Below are 23,224 nucleotides of genomic sequence, written 5' to 3'. Positions count from 1 at the left end.
GCGACTAGCCACCGTGTTCCATGCGCGTCTGACTCGATCCAGAGATCTGTCAGAAGCCTTGCAAGCAAGGATGCGTACTGAAACAACCAACTCGTTGGTGTGGGATGAGATGACTTGTAGTTGTGCTGGTGTAAGGGGCTTAATCTGGTCCAAGGTCTCAGATTGATGCTCGAGTCTCGTAGAACCCCCCGTTCGCCAGGTTATGGTGGTTGAATCCATGGTTCAAAAGAAACGCTGATGCTCTGTGGAGGCAATGTCAATATCTTTCGTGTTCAAGTTCACATTTCAGGGCAGGGGCATACCGTTAAAGTTCTGGTTGAACAGAATGAAAACAGAGAATGACAAGACCTTTGTGACCAGTGTCAAGTTGTCAACCACTCGATAAAGAGGGGATAGAAAGCGCTATGTCGGTTGAGCGGCGCGATCTAATTCGACTTTGTAACAAACTGCCCGCAATTCTCCTCGTCTTATATGACGGATTCATTTGAGCGGAACTTGGTCGAGACGAATCTCGCCCATGACGGATTTCCAAGCCGACTTGATGTCAGGATGGCCATCTCTTTCCACTCGGGTCAGACCAACTCCGTTTCGCTTCCCAACATGGCAACATCACCATTGGAGCCAGCCACGCATTGCCGGAACTTCAGAATGTTCTTGGAAGAATCCTTCCACATCATTCTCCAAGCACCTGCCATCTCAAGTCTGTTGAGTGTCGCCGTGAAAGGCGGCACGGCACGGCTAAGCATGGGTGCCCATGCACGCAGCACACAGCACATGACGAACCGCGTGGGGAGGAATATCAAGAACCTCGCCTGGATGATGGGGTTGCTGTGGCGTAGAAGCGGCGTAGACGCTCATCGGCGACTACTCGAACGTCTGTATTCCATGGGGCCGTTCTCCAGGGTGATGAGATGCTGCTGCAGCCCTGGACTCTGTGCCTTCAGGGGTACAGACGTCCGGCGGTAACCCTAAGCCGCTTCTGGCGTAGTCGCATCCTACGGACCTAGTGTTGTCCAAAGTGAAATAACGATTGGCGCGGTCGGTTATGTGTTGTTGATTGAGGGGAAGTCTATGTACTGCCACGTCGGCCGGAAGATTAGGATAAGCTGCCTTCCCAGGGGCAGGTCACATGACCTCCCCAACAAAAGGTACGAAATACCTATGCACGATTACTAAGGGAGCAGCGGCGGCAACGCTAAGCCATTTCTAATTACACTAATGCGATATCGGGCGGGGGATCAAGAACTTTAACCGATATCTTGCATACGGATTACTAACTCGGCAGTGATCTTCGGGGCCGAGCAAAAGGGTGGAAACAAACCGTCCCATCTGGGCATGCCTAGCATGGTAGGTAATACCGCGGCGAGCCGAGTCGACTACCCCTCATTATAGAGAAACGGTACCAGAATTTCCAGTTGATCATCTACAAAACGTGCTCTGCTGTCACCCGTTGTGGACCCGTGGCGATGATGGTTGCCGCAGCGCGCATAAGCGGCATAACGGATTGGTTGATTGTTGGAGAGGGACCTCCGATGATCATCATTATGGTAACTTGAATTTACTGGCGGCATGGCCTTACGATTATTGCCACGCGTAATGCGGCAGCGCGACCATTCGGGGTGCTCCCAGGGTTCGTCCGGACGAGTGGTTGCCCCCCTGATATGAGACACGAAGTTTGGCTGTGAGAGAATGGCACTCTGTGGATTGACAATGTAGCACAAGTAGGTATGGACAGTTCGTTCGTGTAACCTCGTGGCTTCTATTTCATGTAATTACCTCTATTATCTAAATAAGCAAGATGTAATGGCCAAATTTGCTCATGATGGTAGCCCAGTCGCAATGCTGTAAATCAATCTTTCTCGTCGTCCAACACTTTTCCATGATGTATAACGCCTCATGACATGTTTTAGTCGAATATTTCGCAACCTCTCTGGGAGTGAGGACGTTGCGGAAGAAGGCCTGCTGTTCTTCCAATGCCACGCAGCCAGCCACACAGAATGGCCAAACCACGCTCCGCAGTAGTCTCGGGTCCTCAATAAGTTTCCCAAGAGCATCCACTATCTCAGAGACAGTCTGTGCTATCTCGGGCAGCTCAGGATGCGCACCCGAAACGACGACATGGAGGTAGATGATTGCTGCGAGAGCAAAGAGCTGGCTAATCTGGGCGGAGTGCATTCCCGCGGTATCTGCCTTTGGCGACTCCGCCGCGGCGGTTAACTGCATGTCTCTGGTTATCTCCGCAAGTTCTTGCCGGAGACGCTCCTCAATTTGGCCGGCACGCTTGGCCAGATCGACAATGCTCAGCCTGCTGGCCGCCTGGGACTCATTCCTCCACCTGTCCAGCAGGGAAACATCCGAGATAAGGCCCATGACTGAACTTCGGCAACCGGAGAAATTCTCCATCGGAATATCAAAGTTCTTCAGCGTCTGTGCGTGATTAATATCCAGAAATGGTGGCCCTCGAGTAGAAGCACAAGAAATGATATCAAATGATATAAACGAATCAAGGAGAAAAACGATGGCACTTTGTGCCCCTCCAGGGTACGGCGTCCTCTCACATCGCAGCTCGCCTACACAGCTCCGATCTGCTGACCTTATGTTCTGAGACTGGACAATCGCAGAAATGAAACTAGAACCTGTGCGAAGGAGTGCCTGCCAGTTCTTCTTGCCGCCGTAAAGAATCTAAAACGCCACATCAAAGTCATCAGTATCAGAGCCATTGCGCAGGCTTCGGGCCGACCAACCTCCCAAAAAAGAAGCAAAAGAATGGTGGTGAGGCACTCCAGGCTGCGAACTAGGCGAGTATGTTCATCCCACGTGGAAGGATCATCCACAATACTCTGCAGGCCTTGCAGGGCGAGGTCGTAGTGCCTCTTCCCGGCGAGTGACGGCGGGACGAAGCTACTACTACTAGAGCTGCCGTCGCTGCCGTCATTGCCAGTGCTGCTCCCAGGCAGCCTCGAGGCAAGGTCACGCTCACTCAGCGCCAGGGCCGCATAGTAAGCTGGTTCGACTCGCTTTAGAATCGACAACAGCCAACCCCTCCCTCGTCCATTGTGGGAGCGGTAGAAGGGAAACTGAGAATAAAAGACATGATCCAGGTAATGCATCAACAATGCATCCTCTGCTCCTGCACAGAAGATTGACTGGCTTATTTGAGCCATCGACCAGGACGTCGACTGCACAGGTGGGCTAAGATCACCCACACCCACGGTATGTGTGCGAGCCCCCGCTTTTGAGCCGATAAAGTCGTGAGGAGTAGCCTTCTGGGCGTCGGCTTGAAATGACTGGTATAATACCGAGTCCTCAAAGTTCAAGGGCGATGTCCCACTCGCATCGTACCCGGTCCATATATCGAGGTCATGCACATCAGACATGTCCGGGGACGGTGCTGGCCCCCATTCGGATAGCCCGGGTGACAATGAACTCGCGCTGGATAACGAGGGAGTCGCCAGGTACTGACCCGAGTCGAAGAGGGGTGGGTATGCTGATGGGACGCTGCAGTCATGGAGAGGCTCGTTCCAAGCTGCCCGGACGGTAGAGGGCATGGCGTTTTCCCTGCCCCCTTGGTGCCAAAAGAGGTTGTCTCGGGTCGCATTGCCTCCATGTCCTTTCCACCCTTGTACTCTTTGGTGGGAGGAACTGGACGGAGGACCAGTGGGCGATTTTACGTGCTCTGCCATCAGCAGACTCTGAGACCCGTCAAGCTTGTGTGGTGCGTCAGTTGTGGAGAGCAAGGTTTGCGTTGATTTCCTTGACTTGCTCTGGCTGACCATTTGCTTAAACTTGACACTCTGCTCCCTCTGAAGTGTCTTGTTGTCTATCCATTCGGGCCGAGGGCCATACCCGTGGCACTCTAGCCCCAGGGAAACGCATACGTTGCATTGCGGGTGAGTCTCGTCGCATTTCTTTTTGCGAACTCTGCACGTCCAGCAGCCGTGGTTGCTTCGGGCGGCTGAGTTCGAGTAACAATAAGCATTTGCGTAGATGAAGAAATTAAAAATGAATGCAAGAGCAGGTGAGCTTACGAATTCCGGCAGGTCTGGTCATGTTGGTGATGCATACATGTAATCAAGCCAGAGAGGAGGGAGATCGTTGGACAGCTTTGGCGCAATACTACACTATGGCCGTCCCGTGCAATCTAGCCACCTTATAATAGTCATCAGTTACGATAACTCACTTCAATTCGCCACAGGTACGTGGCGTTAGACTATGCGAGGGGCTTCTTCAAGCTGCAACCAAATCCGCCCAGAACTTAAGCCCATGCCTACAGTAAGACGGATTAGCAGACTCGGCACTTGAAGGAGGGCTACTTCTTCGCATAGAACCTTTCCAGGCCTTCTCTGGCGACGATCAGGTCCGGGACGGCTCGGGACGTGACTTAGAGGGATAATCGGCACTTTCCTACCACGGAGGGGCGGAAGGACAAGAAAGGAAAGCTAGTGAATAATCGGTATTTCTGCTATAGGATACCGCCTTGGCAAGACGGCTCGTAGTACACTAGTGTGTTATACTTCGTAGGATTATCTCCTTTTCTACCCCCCGATCTTAACCGAGTTAAATCGCTGTATATAGTAAAGATCGACGGATTCGAGGCGAACAGTTTTAAGATACGAGAGGTATATACTGTATATACGTGGTAGTGGGTACGGCCGAGTTCCGGTTCCGCGATATACCTGCCTATTATAGCTAGGCACTAACCAGTAGGGTTAACGTACGTGTAGGGGGGCCACATAACTAATCGACAGGGATAACACGCGACCAACTACACTACTGCGTCCGGAGCAGGTACAGGTACGGAGTATATAATCTGTGCCGAGAGTAAGCCACCGACTAACGAACGGTTTCCGCATGCCGTTGTGGATCCCGGCGCGTGTGGAGTGGCCCTGAGGTACGTTTCTATCTCCACGAATCCAACCCCGCGCCTCGCGCCCTTCCTCCCGCCCGTGTCTATTCATTGTTATCCAATCGGGGTCATGGTATGCCCGTGCTTATTGAATTACCAATTGCTAATCTCATGCATGCATGCTTAGCTCTTTTTTATCTTTTTTTTTTTTTGCTTTTTCTGTCTTTCTTTTTTTTTTTTTAATTCCGCCTAACAGAGCTCCCGCGTCCCTTGGATCTTCATTGAAATGCTGCTGCAAGGTAGCTACCGTCTCTCTGCCTAATGTGAATTTGGACTGATACGTCGCTTGGGTTCTTGAGAAGTCTCCGTCTCTGTGTCGTCGACGCATTCTCTCGTCACCTCCCAGACTCCTACTCTGCATACCCATCAGACCTGACAGTTGACTCGTTGATTCCTGTCCACTTCCATCTCCTTCCGATTTTTCAATTCCGTCCCAGGGCTGCGAGATGGAAAAGGCAAACGTGATGGACACTTCCACCGGGTCTGGAAGCGAGACGCAAAGCCGGAGCGAAAACTCTCCGATGACGAATGGGGACCACGACGCCTCCGAGAAGACAACAACCGTGGTCGACCAGCAGCCCCCCGCCAGAGACATCTCGGGGTGGAAATGGGTACTCGTCGTCTTGGCCATCTACAGCTCACAGTTCCTCTTTGCCCTCGACAATACCATCGTCGCCAATGTCCAGCCCGTCATCGTGGAGCGCTTCGACGCCATGAGCAAGCTCCCATGGATCAGTGTTTCCTTTAACATGGCCGCCGCGTCGACAAACTCCGTCTGGGGCAAGGTCTACGACCACTTTAACGCCAAGTGGACCTACGTTCTCTGTGTGCTCGTCTTCGAAGCCGGCTCCGCCCTCTGCGGCGCCGCCCCGAACATCAACGCCTTCATCGTCGGCCGGACCATTTGCGGCGTCTCGGGAGCCGGCATGTATGTCGGATTGATGACTCTGATCTCTCTTACGACCACCATGCAAGAGCGTCCCCTATATATCAGCGGGTGTGGCTTGACATTCGGCGTCGGCACGGTCCTCGGGCCCATCATCGGCGGCGCATTTACCAACTCGTCTGCCGGTTGGCGTTGGGCGTTTTACATCAATCTCTGCGTCGGCGCCCTCTTTGCACCCGTCTACCTCTTCATGCTTCCCAACAAAGATCCTCGCCCGGGGGCAAGCCTGCCGGAGCGTGCCCGTGAGATGGACTACCTGGGGGCTCTTCTCACAACCGGCGCCTTTGTCTCGGGTGTCATGGCCCTGTCCTTTGGTGGCGTGGCGTACCCATGGAATTCCGGAACCATTATTGGCCTTTTCTGCACCTCCGGCGTTCTGTTTATCCTGCTCGGCCTCCAGCAGGTCTTCACCATCCTCACCACCACCACCCGCCGCATCATCCCCATCGAGTTCTTCAAGAGCCGCACCGTTATGCTTCTGTTCGCCGCGACATCCGCCGGCGCGACGGGTGTCTTTGTCCCCACCTACATGATTCCCATTTACTTCCAGTTCACGCGCGGCGACTCGGCCCTCGAGTCGGGCGTTCGCCTTTTGCCCTTCATCGTCCTGATGATTGTTGCCGTCACGGCCAACGGTGCGCTGCTCTCGATGCTGGGGTACTACATGCCATGGTATCTCGTGGGAGGGGTCCTGGTCGTCATTGGCGGTGCGCTCATGTTTACCGTCGATGCGTCGACGACTCTCGCGAAGATATACGGGTACTCCATCATACTCGGTGTCGGCGTCGGCATATTTGCCCAGGCATCCTTCGCCGTGGTTCCCGCCGTCGTTCGCCCCAACATGATTGGTTCTGCGATTGGATTCATAGCGCTTGCTCAGATCACCGGCATCACGATTGCGCTTGCCATTGCCAACTCGGTCTTCCTCAACAGCAGTCTGGTAGGACTTCGCGCCCTTCTTCCGGACGTGCCCAGTTCCAAGGTTATGCAGACCATTGCAGGCGCACAGTCCGACTTCTTCCAGCAGCTCGATGCAGACGTTCGCCAGCGGGTGTTGGGCGTCATTGTGGATGCTCTGGCGAACACGTATGCCTTGGTGATTGCTGCCGGAGCCTTGGTCATTGTGCTGAGTGTCCTGATGAAGCGAGAGAAATTGTTTGTTGGCGGCGGTGCAGGAGGCGCTGCTTAAATTTCTTTTGGCCGCTTTGAGGCATACGGGGTGGATCATGCCGCACGTTGTTCACCTCTGAAATGGCCGCTACAGAAATAGACAAGACCGTTGTGTATTCATTGAAGCCCACCAAGTCACTGTCGCCCTGTTTTCTAGACTAAAAGTCTTAACTCGGAAATACTTGAATACCTAGATACAGTGACGAGACAAAACTGTCGAGCCGATGTACTTATAAGACCACGTTATAAGTGTCCGTAGGTAGGTACACTGGCTCGACACTTGTGTCAAGTTACTATAGGCTTTTTACATAGAATTTCCTTTAACTAGCTAATACAATAACTGCGTCTGTAACCAGATTAGGAAATAAATTAGGAATTATACCTATTTTATTTATCGTAGTAATTATTCCGTATATCGCTACTGCTCGAAGCATAAGATGTAAATACCCGGGAAGGGTATTAGGACATATAATACTTTATTTATCTACTTCACGCCTAATGATTTGATCGCCTATTAAGGTAGCCCTAAGCAATCGTTTTTTAAGCGTAAGGTCTCTTATTATTGAAGGCCTGGAAACTTATGGAACTGCGTAATGGTGTGAACCGCCACCGTTTTTCACTACGCCCAGGTTTCATCATTCATGGCTTCCGACCAACAAACACGAACCGTCGGACCTTCCACCCAACGCCATTCCTTGCCTCGGCGACGGCTTTGTTGTACAAGTCACTGAGTTCATCCTTTGCATCTCCCTTTAACTTGCTAATCAGCTCCTGGAACAAGCCGAGATAATTGATCTGGTCCAATGGCTGCAAGTAATCGTCTGTCCAGAAGTCATCTGCATGGACGTCTTGGAGGCCTTGCTCTTTGAAAGTGTTGGCAAGTCCGGTTGACCACCTGTATTTGAACATGTGTCAGGAGTGACCTCACATACGGACAGCGTGCGATCAAACGAGGAACGGAGGAAACCAAGGCAACATACGAGTGTGGGCCCTTGGATCGAAACTTTGCATCGAGTCCTTGGATGAGCTTCTCGGAATACTCGGACACGACAGATGGATTGGCCTTCACAAGGGGCCGATTGCCAGCGTCATCATTGGGCTCCTCCCATTGCAGGTAGCCACCCGGTTCTGTACCGCAAGTGATTCAGTCAGAGCCCTATAAAAGATCATAGGATCATGCCAGGGGTTGGCAAAAAGGACTGCACATACTGACGAGTTTCAAGAGATTCCGGATGACAGGTACAGGATCGCCACCTGCTTGGTTCACAACCTGTACCAACAGTCGCGCGTGCACAACATCGTATTTCTCCACGTACTCAGGGGGGATGTCTGCCAAGATATCGAGTTTCGCAAAGGACACGTTCGGCGGGTGAAACCCGGGTGCCGGGCACTGTTCAGTCGAGATGTCCAGCCCGTCAAGCTTTGCGTTTGGGAACTGACGCCAGAGGTCTAGGACCCAAATTCTACAAACGCGAGTCAGCTTACCTAAAACGAGCTGTTGACGATATGGAAATTAGAAATTACCCCGTGCCTGTGCCGACGTCGGCAATTGAAATGTCGGGGCCAGAGAGCTTTATTGAGGGATGAAGAATGTATCCGATCGCCTCTTTCCAGATGTAATGCTGGAGGTTGAGGCGCATAGAGGCCAGCATGTCTCTGTTGAGCCTGTACGGATCTGCGACCGTGGAATTGGACATTGTGAATAAGCTATGGCAAAGATTACAAAACAGGTGGATGAACGTGGCACCGAAGTTGCTGTGGGAAGGCAATGACTTTAGGTAGTGCTTCAACTGAAATTGGCAAATTGGCACCATATATCGTCCTTCGAAACCGACCGGCCGCGTTTGCCGAACATGCTTAGTCGTCAAGCTCTTGGATATTGTCTGCGGGGGAAACATACTACTCCTCCGCATGGCGAATGCGTATCTGACGCCGCCAGGCTACATGCATACCTTACCTATGGAGGAAGGACGACAATGCGAGGTGTACCCACCGCTAAAGCTAGGCATACCTAACGCAGAGGTGGCGTTCTCCTTCTCCTTCGACCAAGACATGTGTAAGCTAAAGCATGCTCGCTTTAGCGCTACCGCCGACGTCCCGCATCTTAGCCCGGGCCCCGGCACTACTTACATACACCGGCCCGCCCATGGGTAAGCACGGGTGGTTAACCGTTAGCGTTGCCGCTGGCCCTAATGCGCGTCTTGCATTAGCGTTCCCGCCGAATATCGGGCAATTACGTTTCACAACGGTATAGCGGGAACAAAGGCAAACGCCACTGCACCCTTCTAGAAACTCCACTGCAGCAAAGAACGGATGCGGGCAGCGACGACATGACAATGAATGTCTGGCCATGTTGCTCATGGGTCGTATCATCTCACGCCACCAGACGAAGCGTTGAGCGGCACACTGACATAATCATCGTAACAAAGAAGCGTCGACTTTCCTTCTCGAATGTTCTTGAATGCGAGGATGCTGACGGCCAGAGAAATATTAAAAAGGGCGCGGAAAGCCCACTTAGGGTCTTGCAAATCTTCTAAACCAGCTTAACCAGCACACTCGTCAAGCTCCAACTTCTTCCATTTCCACACAAGTCACTACAACTGCTTCGTCTCAACTTAGATTAACCCACCATGTCTGAAACAACTGCGCCGGCGACTGACAAGGCCCTTATTCAGGGCATTAACATTCACAACCCTGATGCCCTTCATGTCGAAAACGCCGAGATTCTAAGGAGGTTCCCATTCGAGCGCAACATGTTCGCTCTATTGGCCAGATCCAGGGGTCTGTTCCCTCCACTTTGGGATTGGCTTCACAGACTCCTGGACGGCAAGACGCGCACTATCCAGCTTCTCGACTACCAGCTCGTCGTTCTCCGTATGGCCGGTTCGGTGGGCGCCGAGTACTTGTTTTCCATCAACGAGCCCGTGTCCAAAGTGTTCGAAATGGGCGCCGAGAAGATCGACGCGCTCCGGAAGGGATTAAAGTCCGAAGAGCTCTTCGCCATGGGCACCTGGACGGAGCGGCAGCAGTGCATCATCACCCTGGTGGACGAGTCACTTGCGACATTCACAAACAAGGAGGAGACTATTACCTGGGCCAAGTCTCTAATGAGTGAAGACGAGGTGGTGGAGCTTTTTATCGTCCTGGGCATGTACTCGATGCTCGCTCGCCTGACAAGAGGTCTAAGGGTCCAGCCAGACCCTCCTATCCCGCATCTCGAGCAGACGGCTTCTCGAGCAATCACGAAGAATGCCAACGACCCATAGGTACCTTATAATAGAAAATTAAATAAGTGAAGATCTATATATACAGTAGTATAAGAGTATAGTGCTCACGGCAATATAGTTATAGCCGTATAAGTTATCTAAAAGCTAAAGAGGCGAGTAAGTAGTCTGGCTCTTTTATATATATAATATATATATATATACTTAGTCCTATATATAACGTTATAGTACTAATATTATATCTTTCTCTATACTAAGAGTATTGGTTTTAAGATATATACTTAGTAGGTACGATATTATAAGGTTAATCTAGCGATCCTTTTTACTTTATCAGGCTATAAGAATAAAAATATATATATAGATATACGTTTTTATTCTTATAGCTTAATCTATAGTAAAAACGACGTAGCACGTATATAGGCAGATATATTACGGCTCTCTTTATAATATAAAATAGTATAAATAATTTAGACACCTCTCCTCTATTGTCAATGCTCGCGTATCTTTAGTTGTCGCGGACGTTTGCTTGTCTGTGCGAGATTGTTAAGGCGGATGGAAGAATCGGCCGTATCAGGAGGGAATCTAGTAGAAAGAAGGCCAGCGTGGCTATTAGTACGTACCGGACTATATGGTGGCAGGCATCTAATAGTGATAAAGCATTAATATATTGATGTCTAAGACGTAGCCGGCGCTGGGCTATCCTCGCTGGAGCGTCGCCGTTCCTCCTTGTGATATTCTTAGATGCGGCGGAGGGAAAAATGTGAGCACGTGCTTCTTTCTGGTCGCGTGTCGGAGCCTTGCTTATCTGCAGAAATAGAGCAGTATATCCAAGAGGAGGGCTTGTCTATACAATATAAGGGCATATAGTCTTATATAGTTTATAACTTAATACAATACACACACACGACATTTCCCTCAGGTCAGCTTAAACACATTGAGTACTCGTGCGACAAGAGGACGGGCAGATAATAACTAGAGGTTATGGGTCAATATGTATCCACTATACGGCTTCCCTATAGAACTGTGCATGTGCCGTTTAAACCAAGTGCATGGAGTGTTCCCTAGAACTTTTGAACCTACCCTCCTTATATTCCCTGACGCCCACCGGCCCGATCTGGCCTCTCTCGTGCCTCACGCATTCACACTGCGTATTCTCCTCCAACACGCAGGGGTGTGAACTAACAGGAAGTCCCCGGCGACGGAACACCGATCTGGACAGGTGGATGGCCCCATTTTGTGCCGCATCAGCTTCATTGCCGGAGCCCCGGTAGTGTAAGAGAAATTTTCGGATCAATGGACGCAGTGTCACCAGAGACATGGCGGTGAGGGCGAGGCCATTCTCAACGGAGCTCCAGATTGCTACATCGGTAAATTAGTGTAGGAAGTCCTCGGCGTCCGTGAGCTGCTAGATGTAGAATACACGTACGATGGTTGCTGAACATGCACTTGCCTTGATTTTAGAGTGAAGAGTTCTGAAATACTTGGAATGGGGGAAGTAGAGGTGGAAGATAAGAAGAGAGCTAGTTAGCTCACATTGATCCCAAGGCCAATACAAAGGCCAGTAGCAGCTTGTCCCTTGTTTTGAGGTTGAGCTTCCACACCACACTAACAGGCAAGAGGCCCAGCATCCAGTCAGCTTAGGCGTTAAGGGCCGAGCCGACATATGCTGTGTTGGATATGAACGGATCCGGCAGGCAAGTCCCGTTGTCTGTTCCTAAAATCCGTAACCAGTAGTATTCCGGTGGAGAGCAATGAAAGATGACGATGAAGAGGTAGAAGATGTTGAGACGAGGATAATGCCGAGGACGAGCCATATCAGTATCTTTTGCCACCGCACCGAGCTCTGGATACGTAGCAGTAAGATGCCGATAGTATATTTAACAAGCACCGAGGTAATAACATAGAACAATTCGCCAAACCACCTACACTGTACGCTATTGTTAGCCAAGTGAACTGGGCAGGATTGTGGACGTGATCGTTGTAAGTTGCCTTTAGTACCCCGGACACGTTCTCCAAGGAGACGCTGCTTAACCGACGCCCAGATCCATAGTCGATGGCCTAGAGAACGAAGCCACAAAAGATAATATAGCAGATCTCCAAGGCACGTCAGCATAGCGTGATAGTGTAAGGTATTGCAGGTAGTCTATACCAGTGTCGCAACTGCAAACCAGTCATCCGCGCTGAAGGACCTGAGTATTGCAGCGCGCACGTAACTTCGCAAGCTGACGGCAACCATGGACGTGACCAGGAACAGGATCGTAACCCCTTCCAGTTCGGAACCACGGTTGTCAGCCATGGCGGAAATCCATATGATTATGTGATTTAGCAGGAACCGTCAAACTGGTTAACGACGACAACGTACCTATTCGTATAACTGATCAGTGATGGGTCTAAAGGGACTAAACGAATCAGCAATTGCCAACTGAGATTCCTTTTGGAGACAAAGTTAGACGAAAGATTACAGACACGGACGGCGTAGGATAAATATAGAGGAGTACCTGCCAAGACTCACCCAGGACATGCAGGAGAATAGGAGTATGGACAACAACTTTCCCCAGACACCTCTTCATAACATCCCTTATTCTAAAACCATTCTCCTACCTGCTCCATCCAATTAAGGGAGTATAGATAATGTTTTTCTGAATAACAACCCTACGATGCCATTTCCTCTTCTAGTATCTCGAGAGGGGTTTTTATTGCTATTAGACAGAGCCATCACATGGCACGTATAGGGATAAGAGGCGGCTTACGCCAAACTGCCAGTTATGGTGTCAGGCATTTGTGCCCAAAGACCCCGTAAGCCCGATAGGTTACATTCGCAGAGCCACGTCACACACTACTCCGAATACGGCGGTACTTCTATTAGATATATCACAGTGCTTTTTCCCCTCTTTTGCCTATATATTTAACACCGTAGACAGGTACTCTTTTATAGTCTATAATAAACATAAGTCATACTTTATACGATATTAGTGTCCTGATAGTTATAAGCCCGGCGCTCTAGTGATACGCCTCTATTCCGGTCGATCTAATAGTTCTAGGCTCTATGCCTCCCTCTTTTAAAGCCCCCTCTTTAAAGCTCTACGATAAAGCCTCTCTTTTTAAGTCCTGCTATTACGGATAGAGTCGTCCACTAGCCCGTCCGCCTGCCCATTATCACCAACCCCTTTAACCGCCTCTATCTATTCCTCCTCCTCCTTCTCCTTTTCCTTCTTTATCCAATTAACTACCCTTCCACGCCGTCACGATAACCTTAGTTATACTAACCTCTTCTAAGGACTAGCACCAGTGGTATCTGCGTATAATAGAAGTCGCTCTTTCTAACAAGGTTATAAAGCTTATAGATCCGGATCTTAACGATACTAAATATCCGAAACGCCTCTAAAAGGTTAACCCTCCTACCATAGGTAAAGATAAAAATTAGGATTAAAAGTATAAGCTATGGCTCTTCTCTTATAACGAATATAAGCAGGAAAAGGCCGCGATAAAGGCCGTGCTAGACTATATCACCACCACTATAAACCAGAGCCTCGCGGAGTCCTTCGCCGGCAGAGACGACCTAAAGGAAATCCTACGAATCCTAAAGGCACGCCTTAAGCCCACTAACGCTGCCTAGAGGTTACTTATTAAGCGCCGTTAAGATAATTATATATAATCTATTAGGAAGATACCTTACTAACGCTGGCTTAACGACTTCTAAAAGTTATATAAAAAGGCAAAGACGTATTAGGTTCGCGTAATCGATTCGAAGATAGACTAGCTTAACGGATTTTTTAACACGATTAGATCGATTTCCCCGGAGTAGTTAGAAGCCCGGTTTTCTATAATATTAGCGGAAAAAGATAAAGACGATATACCGGATATTAAGAGCATCGTTAACGAATATACCACCTAGTTATGTTATAGGCACCCCCTATATTTAGATCGGAAGCCGGGATCGTTATCGTTCTATATAGCCACGTTCCTAGGAAAGGATAAAGAAGGTTAATAACCGGATTATTAATCGGATCGTTAAAAGGATCGTTAACAGGGTTAGGGTACTAAGAGGGAATTTATTTACGATTACCGTATAGCCCGGAAGACCCGCACCCACTATAAACTAATTTAGACCTGCCCGAATATTAACCCGGCCCGGAGAGGGAAGACCTTTAAGCTATCTAAGGAGATAGAAGAACGCTATAACCGGATTATCGCCAGCTAGGATAACGATCGTTAAAAGAGGTTCCAGAGTAACCTTAAAAAGGACGCCGAAAGTAAGGGAAATAAGGGTTAATAGAAGTTACCCTTAAAAGACCCTTCTAAGGACTTATCTAATTTCGTGGCTACTAGGGGCGCCGATTCTTCGGACTCGGATTCGGATAAGGGAACCGGATCGTATAGTATATACAGCTTTTTATTAATAACAGCCGGAGCCTTTAAAAACAAGCTATTAGTTAATTCCGGCACTATAAGGCATATCACCAATAAGCGTTACCTTCTAGAAGACTACCGGCCCGCGGAAAAGCATATAATATTCGATACCGGCGGCGGAGAGTCGGACCCGGTTACCGGATTCGGAACCATAAGGCTATAAGTTAAAGATCGGGATCGTTAGCCGTATACGCTAATTTTAAAGGATATAGCGTATATTAAGGGATATCCTATAACCCTTATATCAGCCCTCCGATTACTTCTAACAGGATCGCTTATCACCGGAAGATAGGCGTTAGAAATCAAGGAAAAAGGTAAGACCGTTACCCTGCCTTTAAAGAACGTGGGAGGTCAGTTTGCCCTCTAACCAACGGCTTAACAACAAAGCTTTTTTAATAGCTCGAGAGCCCCGATTATAAGCGTCGCCGACGCTTATTTATAGCACGAGCGGCTAGGCCACGTAAGCGCCAAAGCCCTTAAACATATTATAACCGCCTATATAGGCGGTGCCGTCTCTAGAGGGGATTTTCCCCTTATAATAGACTACGAGAGCTGCTCCGGTAGTAAGGCCCGGAGACCAGTATCATAAAGAACGCCTAACCACGGGCCCACACGCCCTTAGCAGCGTATAGATATCGATATCTTCTCTAATAACGAGTCCTTTAATAGCCTTATAAAGTTAATACTATACCACTATCCTTATACGCACTTTATCGTGGGGGACTTCCTAAAGGACCTTAAGTCAGCCTTTCTATCGGTGATATCCTTCGAGCTACGAACGGCATGGCAGTATCACTGCCCTATTATAGTAATACGCCTAGATAATAAATAAGCCCTTTAGAGCAACCTTAATAACTAGGCGTACGCTAAAGGGATCCTGATTAAGAGGTCGTCGCCTAATACGGCCGCTCAGAACACCGGAGCGGAACACCACGGGGCTATTATATACGCCATCGCCCAGGCCCTCGCCATCGCCTCCGGCTTCTAGTAGGATATATAGCCGGAGATTATAGCCGCCGCGATATACCTATATAACCTAATTCCACGCTATAACCTCGGGTAGAAGTCGCCGAAGGGTTATATAGATAAGTGGGTTAATAAGATAGGTATTAAACGTATTACTAGCACCCTATTAATCGGTTACCTAAAGAGGTACGGTTACGGTGCCTATCTATTAACTGCTAACTATTAACGTGGGCGCCGGAAAAACAAGAAGCTCGCGGAGAGGGCTTATATCGGTTACTTAATCGGATATAAGAGCACTAATATATATCGGATTTAGGTGCCAAAGCTCGGAAGGGTCCTGCGTATAAGAGACGTCAGCTTTAACAAAAAGATCCTATATAAGGATCGTGATATAGACCCACCTATAGCGATAGAGCTTTTTAAAGAGCTTAATCTGCCTAACGATAGCGAAAAGGACGCCCTAAAGACCGTTAGAGTAATGCCGATATACAATCAGTTCATAGTGATATAGCAGAATACGACGATAGAGTCGTTCCAGGATATCAGAAGGCCGGAATAGCTTAAAGCAATTAAGAGAGCTAGAGCAGCTATTAAAGCAGTTAAAGCAGTTAAACAGGTTAAACAAGAAGAGGTTAAAGCAGCAGCTATTAAAGCAACAGAAAATTCGACTCCCTCGCCTAATTCTAGGGGGGTAGATAAGTTATAATAGCGATCGCAGCCGCCTAAAACGGCAGCTATAATAGCTACCCGGGTTACTCCTTCTATTATAGCAGCCACGGCTCAGGGCTCTGCTATAACGCCGGCCATAATTACTACTATAATTACCTCCAAAACCTCTCCTATAATAACCTCTCCCAAAGTAACGCCCTCTTCTTCTTTTTCCCCTCCTATAATAACGCCTCCAGCTTTATATTAATTAATACCTATAGCAGTAGCTATTCTAGATATAGCTATAAGCTAATTACCACCTCTAGCTCCTATAACGTCGGTAGTAACCGCCGCTGCCTCTAATAACGATAACTCCGATAACTCGGATAAAGACTCTTCCGATTCCGACGACTCTAATAATACTATTACGCCTACTACCGGCGCCGCCGCCGGCACCACCACGGCCACAGGTTTATTATCCCCTAATCAGTTAGTTCTAGAGGATAAAGTAACGGCTACTGCCACGGCTACCGCAACGGCAGCCCCGAGCCCTTCCACCACTCCTACGGCAGCTACTTAATAGCTACCACCGCCGGCTACCTCTCCTACGCCGGCTAGGCCTCTATCTTCGGACTATCCAGTACCGGATACCCGTCCATCCTCGTCCACGGCGGGTGCCCTATCTTTAGCTACCACGCCGGCAGCCTCCTTTTAGCCGTAATATAACCGCCAGCCACCGTAAAGATACGCCGACTCTGCCTTCCTTTATCTTAACCGCTTCGATATACCGAAGAAGCCGCTGCTACGCCGTGATATACCTAAAGAGCCGTCTAATTAAAGCCAGATAATACGGTCACTATACAGAACGTAGTGGGTTATAGCCGCCTCTAAAGAGGTATAGGCTCTCGTTAAGATAGGCACGTTTAAAGCTATTAAGCTATCGTCTTCTGCCCTTCCGAGCCGCCCTTTAGATCTAATATAGGTATTTAAATATAAGGTTAATCTATCTAGCTATATCACTAAATTTAAGGCTCGCCTCTACGTTCGCGGTAATTAATAGCCTTAAAATCACCTTAACGCCTACGCCTCCACCCTAGCCGGAAGGACCTTTAAAACGCTTATAGCTATCACTACCCACTTTAATCTAAAGACCCGCTAACTTAATACCGTTAACGCGTTTATAAACGCCCGCCTTAACAAAGAGGTCTATATTAGAGACCCACCGGGATAGAATATCTTATAAGCCGCCGTACACGTTACTAATAAGGCCGGATTAGAACCGTTTTTAAGCCTCCCACGCCCCTTAAACCATAGGATTAACTAGCTACGCCGGGCCCTATATAGCCTACGCCGTTCCCCTAAGCTATAGTACCAGAAGCTCTCTTCTATTTTAGGTAAGTATAGTCTTACATAGTTAAAGGAGGACGATTATATCTTCCGAAGCGATAAGCTGCTTATATTCTTCTATATTAACGATATAGTTCTACTATATCGTAAAGATTACGTTAACGCCGCTAAAGATCTAATTAAGCAGCTATAGGAGCGGTTCCAGGTACGGGATCTAGGTCCTATTAAGTAGTTCCTTAGTATTAGGGTTATAAGGGATTATAAACGCTAAAAACTATAGTTATCCCTTAATAACTATATCACCGAAAAGATAAAGGCGTTAAATATTATTACTAGCCGGAGGGTCACCACGCCGCTCGCCTTTCCCGATACGCTAAAACCGAACAGTTAATAATAGGCGTTAGAGGACTCTATCCACCTATATCTACAAAAGGTTAGATCGATTAATTACGCAGCCTATTAAATAAGGCCGGATATCGTAAAGGCTGCTTCTAGATTAACCGAATTCGCCACTAATCTATCCGGTCAGTATTATAAAGCCGCTAATAGGTACCTTAAGTACCTCGACTCAATAAGGTCCCTCTACCTATCCTTTAGGCCACGGGATTCCGATAAAACCCTAGCTAAATACGCCCTCTTTTATATAAGCGACGCCGCCTTTAGAGATAATCATAAGACTCGGTATAGCTCCTAGGTATACACAACCATGCTTTTTAGAGGTCCTATTGACTAAAAGGCGAATAAGTAAATAAGCGTTATTATATTAAGCACCGAAGCAGAGCTCGTAGCTCTAAGCGCCGCCGCCCAGCAGTATATCGCGACGCTACGATTAATAAAGGACCTAACGTTAACCTTTAAGGTTAACCCTATCACTATCTATTACGATAATAACCAGACCCGTTAGCTATTAGAAAGCCCGTGCCCGTAGGTAACATCGAAATTAAAGCATCTCGATATACAGGCCCTATAGATCCGGCAGATCGTATAACGCCGGGTAATCGTTATTAATTAGATCGCCACTAACAAGATAGTCAGCGATAGGATAACGAAGGCGTTGCCTCCGTAAAAACACGCTATGTTTATTAAGATACTTAGGATAGAAAAGAGCCCTGCCGGCTTAGTTTAAGCGGATCGATTACCACCGCCTTAACGGTGGATTAAGTCGATTACTATCAACTTAATAGTGGTTTGGATTAGATTACGATCGCAATCGCGATCATTAGATTAACTATAATTATATAATAATTATCACGTTATTTTAGGATCACAACAAGGCACGAGCTGTTTAATAAGCCGTTAACCTATGGATTAATATCTAGGCTTGAAAACCCTAGATTTTTACGTTATTTTTAAGCTTTAATTCGATCAGAACCGTTAGGATTAATCCTACGGCTCTAGGGGGGGGTGTTAGGCATTTATGCCTAAAGACCCCGTAAGCCCGATAGGTTATATTCGCAGAGCCACGTTACACACTGCTCCGAATACGGCGGTACTTCTATTAGATGTATCATAGTGCTTTTTCCCCTCTTTTGCCTATATATTTAACACCGTAGACAGGTACTCTTTCATAGTCTATAATAAACACAAGTCACACTTCGTACGATATTAGTGTCCTGACATATAGAGGCAAAGCCGGTGATAACCTACCCAGTCACACGGATTTTAGTTTATGGGCTTAAGCCTCACGTTGCGAGTGCCGGTCTTGAACACACGAACGATACGGAGATTCTCCTCGACTCCCGGGCAACCAGCACAGATAAGGGAGGACATAGATACAAAGCACGAGACAATACTCCCGACGATGCTCGACAAAATCCCAATGCCATGCCAGGTTCAGCAGGCCGTCGCTTCTACCAGAGTCAACTCGGGCCACGTTACAGAGCAGACAGGGTCATGACGGGAATGCCCTCGCGGCATCTTTCAGCTCGATGCAACGGCATCAGGAAGCAGATTATCCGGCGACGTTCAACGAGGAAGCTCAGGGCACCCAACTCTAAGGTGAACGGTATAGTCTGGCCACCGTGTTATGTTAGAGTCGATGAAATGGTGATATAGGAGTAGAAGTCTCAACTTCTTAAGAATGCTTAGATGATATCTAGAACGATGCGGGGGCTTGTTAAGTTTCAAGAGTACACTCCGTGGGATCATTTATAAACGAGGACTCGACGACCTTCGCGATTAACTAAAGTCATGCACGTGTTTAATTTTACCCCTGAATGCCGAGGCTGACTTGTCACGTGCCGTATGTCCCGTGCGATAACTCTACGTTGTAATGCACTCATAAGGACCCGACCAGGATGCTGTCCTTGCATAGCATGCCGGCCACAGTCTAGCATCTCGCATCATACTAGGCCCGGAATTTCGCATAGGCTACGTGCCGCACAAATTTTTCTCAAGTTCGGCAACGTCTAGATAGGTTGCGCACTGTAAGACGAAGGCGCGCGGGTCGTCTAGGGCAGCGAATGGACGCCGAAATGCCCCCTGGACGAATACGTGGCCGGAAGAGTACCAGAAAGTCGGCACGCCACGAGAGACGTGGAGCTGCTAATCACCACGGGCCGCGACGTCAACACCGAGGTGCGGGCCCATTATAGAACCGGCGCCTTGTTCACCGCCGTAGGCGAGGAGTTGGCCTGTTTGTTTAGGATAAAGACGTAAGGAAACGGTCACGTGGAGTTTGACGCTCGACTCAGCGACCAGCGCCATCTACAGAGGCGAGCGAGTTCCTGCGTGCCATAGTATGTATCTACGTTACTGATTGGTGATTGGAGGAATAATAATCCTCCGTATTTAAGCACGTCCATTGGAGGAATAACGGGAACCCGGTGGGTAGGTATAGTGGCATCCATAATAGGAAGCGAGGAAAAGATACGCTATCGAGTTAAGAGAGCCCGTGTTTATCCCTTCTCCAGACTACGACCAATCTTAGAATCGGGATACCTAAGAACGAGAAAGAGAATGTGGTATTAACTCCTATTTAAGGATTAAACCCCGGAGACCAAGGTCCCACGATCCGCATCAGGTCTTAGTGGGCCATCGCGAGGTGGCAGCCGTTCGCCCGTATGGGACTGTCCCGGGAAAAGGCACTCCTGTCACCACCACCCCGGCCGGCTCCTGGCTTTATCGGGACTGTCAATAGAGGATTACTGCCAATAAAATGAGTGCGATGCAGAATCGATAACAGGATGGAAACCAGTCGGAGGCTGAGTAACCGCATTTAGACCCGGCACTGATCGTGTCTTTCTTAATATGGAAGCACGAAATTCATTGAAGTTTGGGCAAGTGGCTTTTATTCTTAGGCTAAAAGCAAATAATAGCTGTGGAACCAAACATTACTGCTCAGAATTAGCCATTGTCTAGCATTGCATCAGGGCGGGAACTCATTGCAGACTCAATAAGGCCCCAGACTTTAGCGAAGCTTTAGGGCCAGGAATAAATATAAAAGAGGGGTTGGTATAGACGACCGAGAGATAGAATAACTTATAAGATATCCTGGAGGCACTACCAAGGCCATAGAGCGAAGGATCAAACACCAAGACATCCATCACGCTAGAACCTACGGTCGCCAAAGATGAAGTCCACGGTTGCCTCTGCTCTCCTCGTCCTCGCCGGCACGGCTGTCCAGGCCCAGTCGGGTCCGTGGCAACAATGCGGTGGTATCGGTTGGCAGGGTCCTTTTACCTGCGTCTCGGGCCACACCTGCCAGGTGCTGAACGACTGGTATCACCAGTGCGTTCCGGGTGGTGGCCCGTCTCCTCCTCCGACCTCGCCTCCTCCTACCACTCCTCCCCCGACCTCTCCTCCCCCGACCTCTCCTCCCCCGACCTCTCCTCCCCCGACCTCTCCTCCCCCGACCTCTCCTCCCCCGACCTCTCCTCCCCCGACCTCTCCTCCCCCGACCTCTCCTCCCCCGACTTCTCCTCCTCCTACCTCACCTCCTCCTTCGTCGGGCAGCTGCCCTTCAACGCCCGGCGGGCTTGGATCCGGAAACCAGAGGCTCCCGGACCCGTTCACGTTCCATAACGGCAACACGGTCACCTCGGCTGCTGATTTCCAGTGCCGCCAGCGTGAAGTGAGCTCGCTCATACAGCAATACGAGCTCGGCCAGTTCCCCGCCCCTCCGCAGTCGGTTACCTCCAGCTATAGTGGCAACACGCTATCTATCACCGTCTCGGACCAGGGCCGGTCTATCTCCTTCAGCGTTAGCATCAGCGGCGGCAGCGGCAGCAAGAGCCCGGCCATCATCGCGTACGGGGCCCCTAGCATCCCGGTGCCCAACGGTGTGGCCACCATCAGGTTCAACAACGACGACATCGCCGCCCAGCAGAGCGGGTCGTCGCGCGGCCAGGGCAAGTTCTACAACCTGTATGGCAGCGGCCACAGCGCGGGTGCCATGACGGCCTGGGCCTGGGGTGTGGCCCGTATTATCGACGCGCTCGAGAAGACGCCTGCTGCGGGCATCGACCCGACCCGCGTCGGAGTCACGGGATGCTCGCGGAACGGCAAGGGTGCCATGGTGGCCGGCGCCCTGGAGCCCCGTATCGCCCTGACGATCCCGCAGGAGTCCGGCTCGGGCGGCTCTGCCTGCTGGCGTATCTCCAACTGGCAGGGACAGCAGGGCCAAAACGTGCAGACGCCGGCGCAGATTATCACGGAGAACGTGTGGCTCGGCCCCGTCTTTAACAATCACGCCAACAACGTCAACGCTCTCCCCTTTGACCACCACCAACTCGCCGGCCTGATCGCCCCCCGCGCTCTGTACGTCATCGAGAACTCTGATATGGAATGGCTCGGCTGGACCGCCACGTACGGGTGCATGGCCGCTGCCCGGACCCAGTGGGAGGCGCTTGGTGCGCTCGACAACTTCGGCTTTAGCCAGGTCGGCGGCAACCAGCACTGCTCGTTTAATAGCGGCAAGCAGAGCGCCGAACTTAATGCCTTTATCAACAAATTCCTGCTCCAGTCGGGCGGTGGCACCACCTCCATCCTACGAACGGAACGCAACCATGGCAGCTTTAACCTGGCCGAATGGACCCCGTGGAACGTTCCTAACCTTCGCTAGAGATATTCGTGATAATAGGGAATGAAATCGGCGCCGACACCGTGACGACGCTGAGGTTACAGGATGGAGCAAGGTGGAGGTTACGCCCGGGATGGTGGATGATGAATTTGTAGTGCGTTAAAGAGAATGACCAGGGAGCAGGTCCTGAAGAATATGATGTACGTGGTCGGTCAAGTGTTGTTGTTTAAGAGAAAATCCCCTTTACTGTGATGGAAGGAATATTATACTAAGCTTCCTACCCCCTAAGACAGTGAGGAAAGGCGAAGCCGTCACTGTGCAGAACGGCTCAGGCAGTGTGAACTCGGACAAGTCTTCGACAACAGGAGTGCTTAAGAATACGAAGTATATAAAACCAAAACAATATATATAATAAGGAGACCTTTAAAAGAGGTTCCTTAAGGTGCGCGCTGCTCTAATCGGGGTAACGTAGTAAAGAAGAGTGTATATATTCGGACTATGGCAAACTCTTAATCGGACTATGGTCTAATTAATAATAGCCCGTAACAGGTCCCGCTAGCTGCTAACTGTTTTTTTTTATTATCTTT

At 49.4% G+C, this 23,224-nt stretch overlaps 10 protein-coding genes across 10 annotated transcripts; 5 read left to right on the top strand and 5 right to left on the bottom strand.

The window, feature by feature from the left end:
* Positions 1–285: 285 nt before the first annotated feature.
* On the bottom strand, positions 286–1,543 carry ACRALDRAFT_213739 (uncharacterized protein; the record flags this gene model as incomplete). Its single annotated transcript, XM_071024132.1, has 11 exons — positions 286–348; positions 444–466; positions 507–537; positions 579–738; positions 770–812; positions 875–925; positions 955–1,003; positions 1,084–1,110; positions 1,279–1,376; positions 1,399–1,423; positions 1,448–1,543. 11 exons carry the CDS (start codon positions 1,541–1,543, stop codon positions 286–288), a joined length of 666 nt encoding a protein of 221 aa, XP_070870817.1.
* Positions 1,544–1,785: 242 nt separating this feature from the next.
* Positions 1,786–4,050, bottom strand: ACRALDRAFT_1073110 (uncharacterized protein; the record flags this gene model as incomplete). The annotated part of the gene is made up of 3 exons (XM_071018063.1): positions 1,786–2,682; positions 2,745–3,955; positions 4,029–4,050. 3 exons carry the CDS (start codon positions 4,048–4,050, stop codon positions 1,786–1,788), a joined length of 2,130 nt encoding a protein of 709 aa, XP_070870816.1.
* Positions 4,051–5,131: 1,081 nt separating this feature from the next.
* On the top strand, positions 5,132–7,141 carry ACRALDRAFT_1066294 (uncharacterized protein). Its single transcript, XM_071017316.1, has one exon. The coding sequence runs from the start codon at positions 5,353–5,355 to the stop codon at positions 7,039–7,041; it is 1,689 nt and encodes a 562-aa protein (XP_070870815.1). The 5' UTR covers positions 5,132–5,352; the 3' UTR covers positions 7,042–7,141.
* Positions 7,142–7,661: 520 nt separating this feature from the next.
* On the bottom strand, positions 7,662–8,719 carry ACRALDRAFT_1083764 (uncharacterized protein; the record flags this gene model as incomplete). Its single annotated transcript, XM_071019506.1, has 4 exons — positions 7,662–7,917; positions 8,003–8,150; positions 8,232–8,485; positions 8,547–8,719. The coding sequence occupies 4 exons, from the start codon at positions 8,717–8,719 to the stop codon at positions 7,662–7,664; spliced, it is 831 nt and encodes a 276-aa protein (XP_070870814.1).
* A 933-nt stretch (positions 8,720–9,652) lies between these two features.
* Positions 9,653–10,288, top strand: ACRALDRAFT_213734 (uncharacterized protein; the record flags this gene model as incomplete). The annotated part of the gene is made up of 1 exon (XM_071024131.1): positions 9,653–10,288. One exon carries the CDS (start codon positions 9,653–9,655, stop codon positions 10,286–10,288), a length of 636 nt encoding a protein of 211 aa, XP_070870813.1.
* Positions 10,289–10,751: 463 nt separating this feature from the next.
* On the bottom strand, positions 10,752–12,542 carry ACRALDRAFT_213733 (uncharacterized protein; the record flags this gene model as incomplete). The annotated part of the gene is made up of 11 exons (XM_071024130.1): positions 10,752–10,870; positions 10,928–11,051; positions 11,148–11,170; positions 11,248–11,259; positions 11,327–11,402; positions 11,454–11,605; positions 11,673–11,680; positions 11,780–11,838; positions 11,908–12,089; positions 12,169–12,304; positions 12,396–12,542. 11 exons carry the CDS (start codon positions 12,540–12,542, stop codon positions 10,752–10,754), a joined length of 1,038 nt encoding a protein of 345 aa, XP_070870812.1.
* Positions 12,541–12,864, top strand: ACRALDRAFT_2023323 (uncharacterized protein; the record flags this gene model as incomplete). Its single annotated transcript, XM_071020131.1, has 3 exons — positions 12,541–12,563; positions 12,674–12,691; positions 12,753–12,864. The coding sequence occupies 3 exons, from the start codon at positions 12,541–12,543 to the stop codon at positions 12,862–12,864; spliced, it is 153 nt and encodes a 50-aa protein (XP_070870811.1).
* Positions 12,865–19,205: 6,341 nt separating this feature from the next.
* On the bottom strand, positions 19,206–19,765 carry ACRALDRAFT_2023322 (uncharacterized protein; the record flags this gene model as incomplete). The annotated part of the gene is made up of 5 exons (XM_071020130.1): positions 19,206–19,260; positions 19,304–19,318; positions 19,372–19,467; positions 19,496–19,594; positions 19,638–19,765. 5 exons carry the CDS (start codon positions 19,763–19,765, stop codon positions 19,206–19,208), a joined length of 393 nt encoding a protein of 130 aa, XP_070870810.1.
* Positions 19,766–19,833: 68 nt separating this feature from the next.
* On the top strand, positions 19,834–21,015 carry ACRALDRAFT_213730 (uncharacterized protein; the record flags this gene model as incomplete). The annotated part of the gene is made up of 11 exons (XM_071024128.1): positions 19,834–19,868; positions 19,903–20,023; positions 20,055–20,110; positions 20,149–20,244; positions 20,294–20,347; positions 20,389–20,442; positions 20,547–20,577; positions 20,647–20,748; positions 20,802–20,824; positions 20,891–20,899; positions 20,961–21,015. 11 exons carry the CDS (start codon positions 19,834–19,836, stop codon positions 21,013–21,015), a joined length of 636 nt encoding a protein of 211 aa, XP_070870809.1.
* Positions 21,016–21,104: 89 nt separating this feature from the next.
* Positions 21,105–22,995, top strand: ACRALDRAFT_1078265 (carbohydrate esterase family 15 protein). The gene has a single exon (XM_071018752.1). It carries the CDS (start codon positions 21,189–21,191, stop codon positions 22,677–22,679), a length of 1,491 nt encoding a protein of 496 aa, XP_070870808.1. The 5' UTR covers positions 21,105–21,188; the 3' UTR covers positions 22,680–22,995.
* The last annotated feature ends 229 nt before the right edge of the window (positions 22,996–23,224 follow it).

This window comes from Sodiomyces alcalophilus (assembly GCF_042370955.1).
Source record: "Sodiomyces alcalophilus JCM 7366 unplaced genomic scaffold ACRALscaffold_11, whole genome shotgun sequence".
In the NCBI taxonomy this organism is placed as follows: Eukaryota; Fungi; Ascomycota; class Sordariomycetes; order Glomerellales; family Plectosphaerellaceae; genus Sodiomyces; species Sodiomyces alcalophilus.
This window is presented reverse-complemented; position numbering and strand designations above follow the sequence as displayed.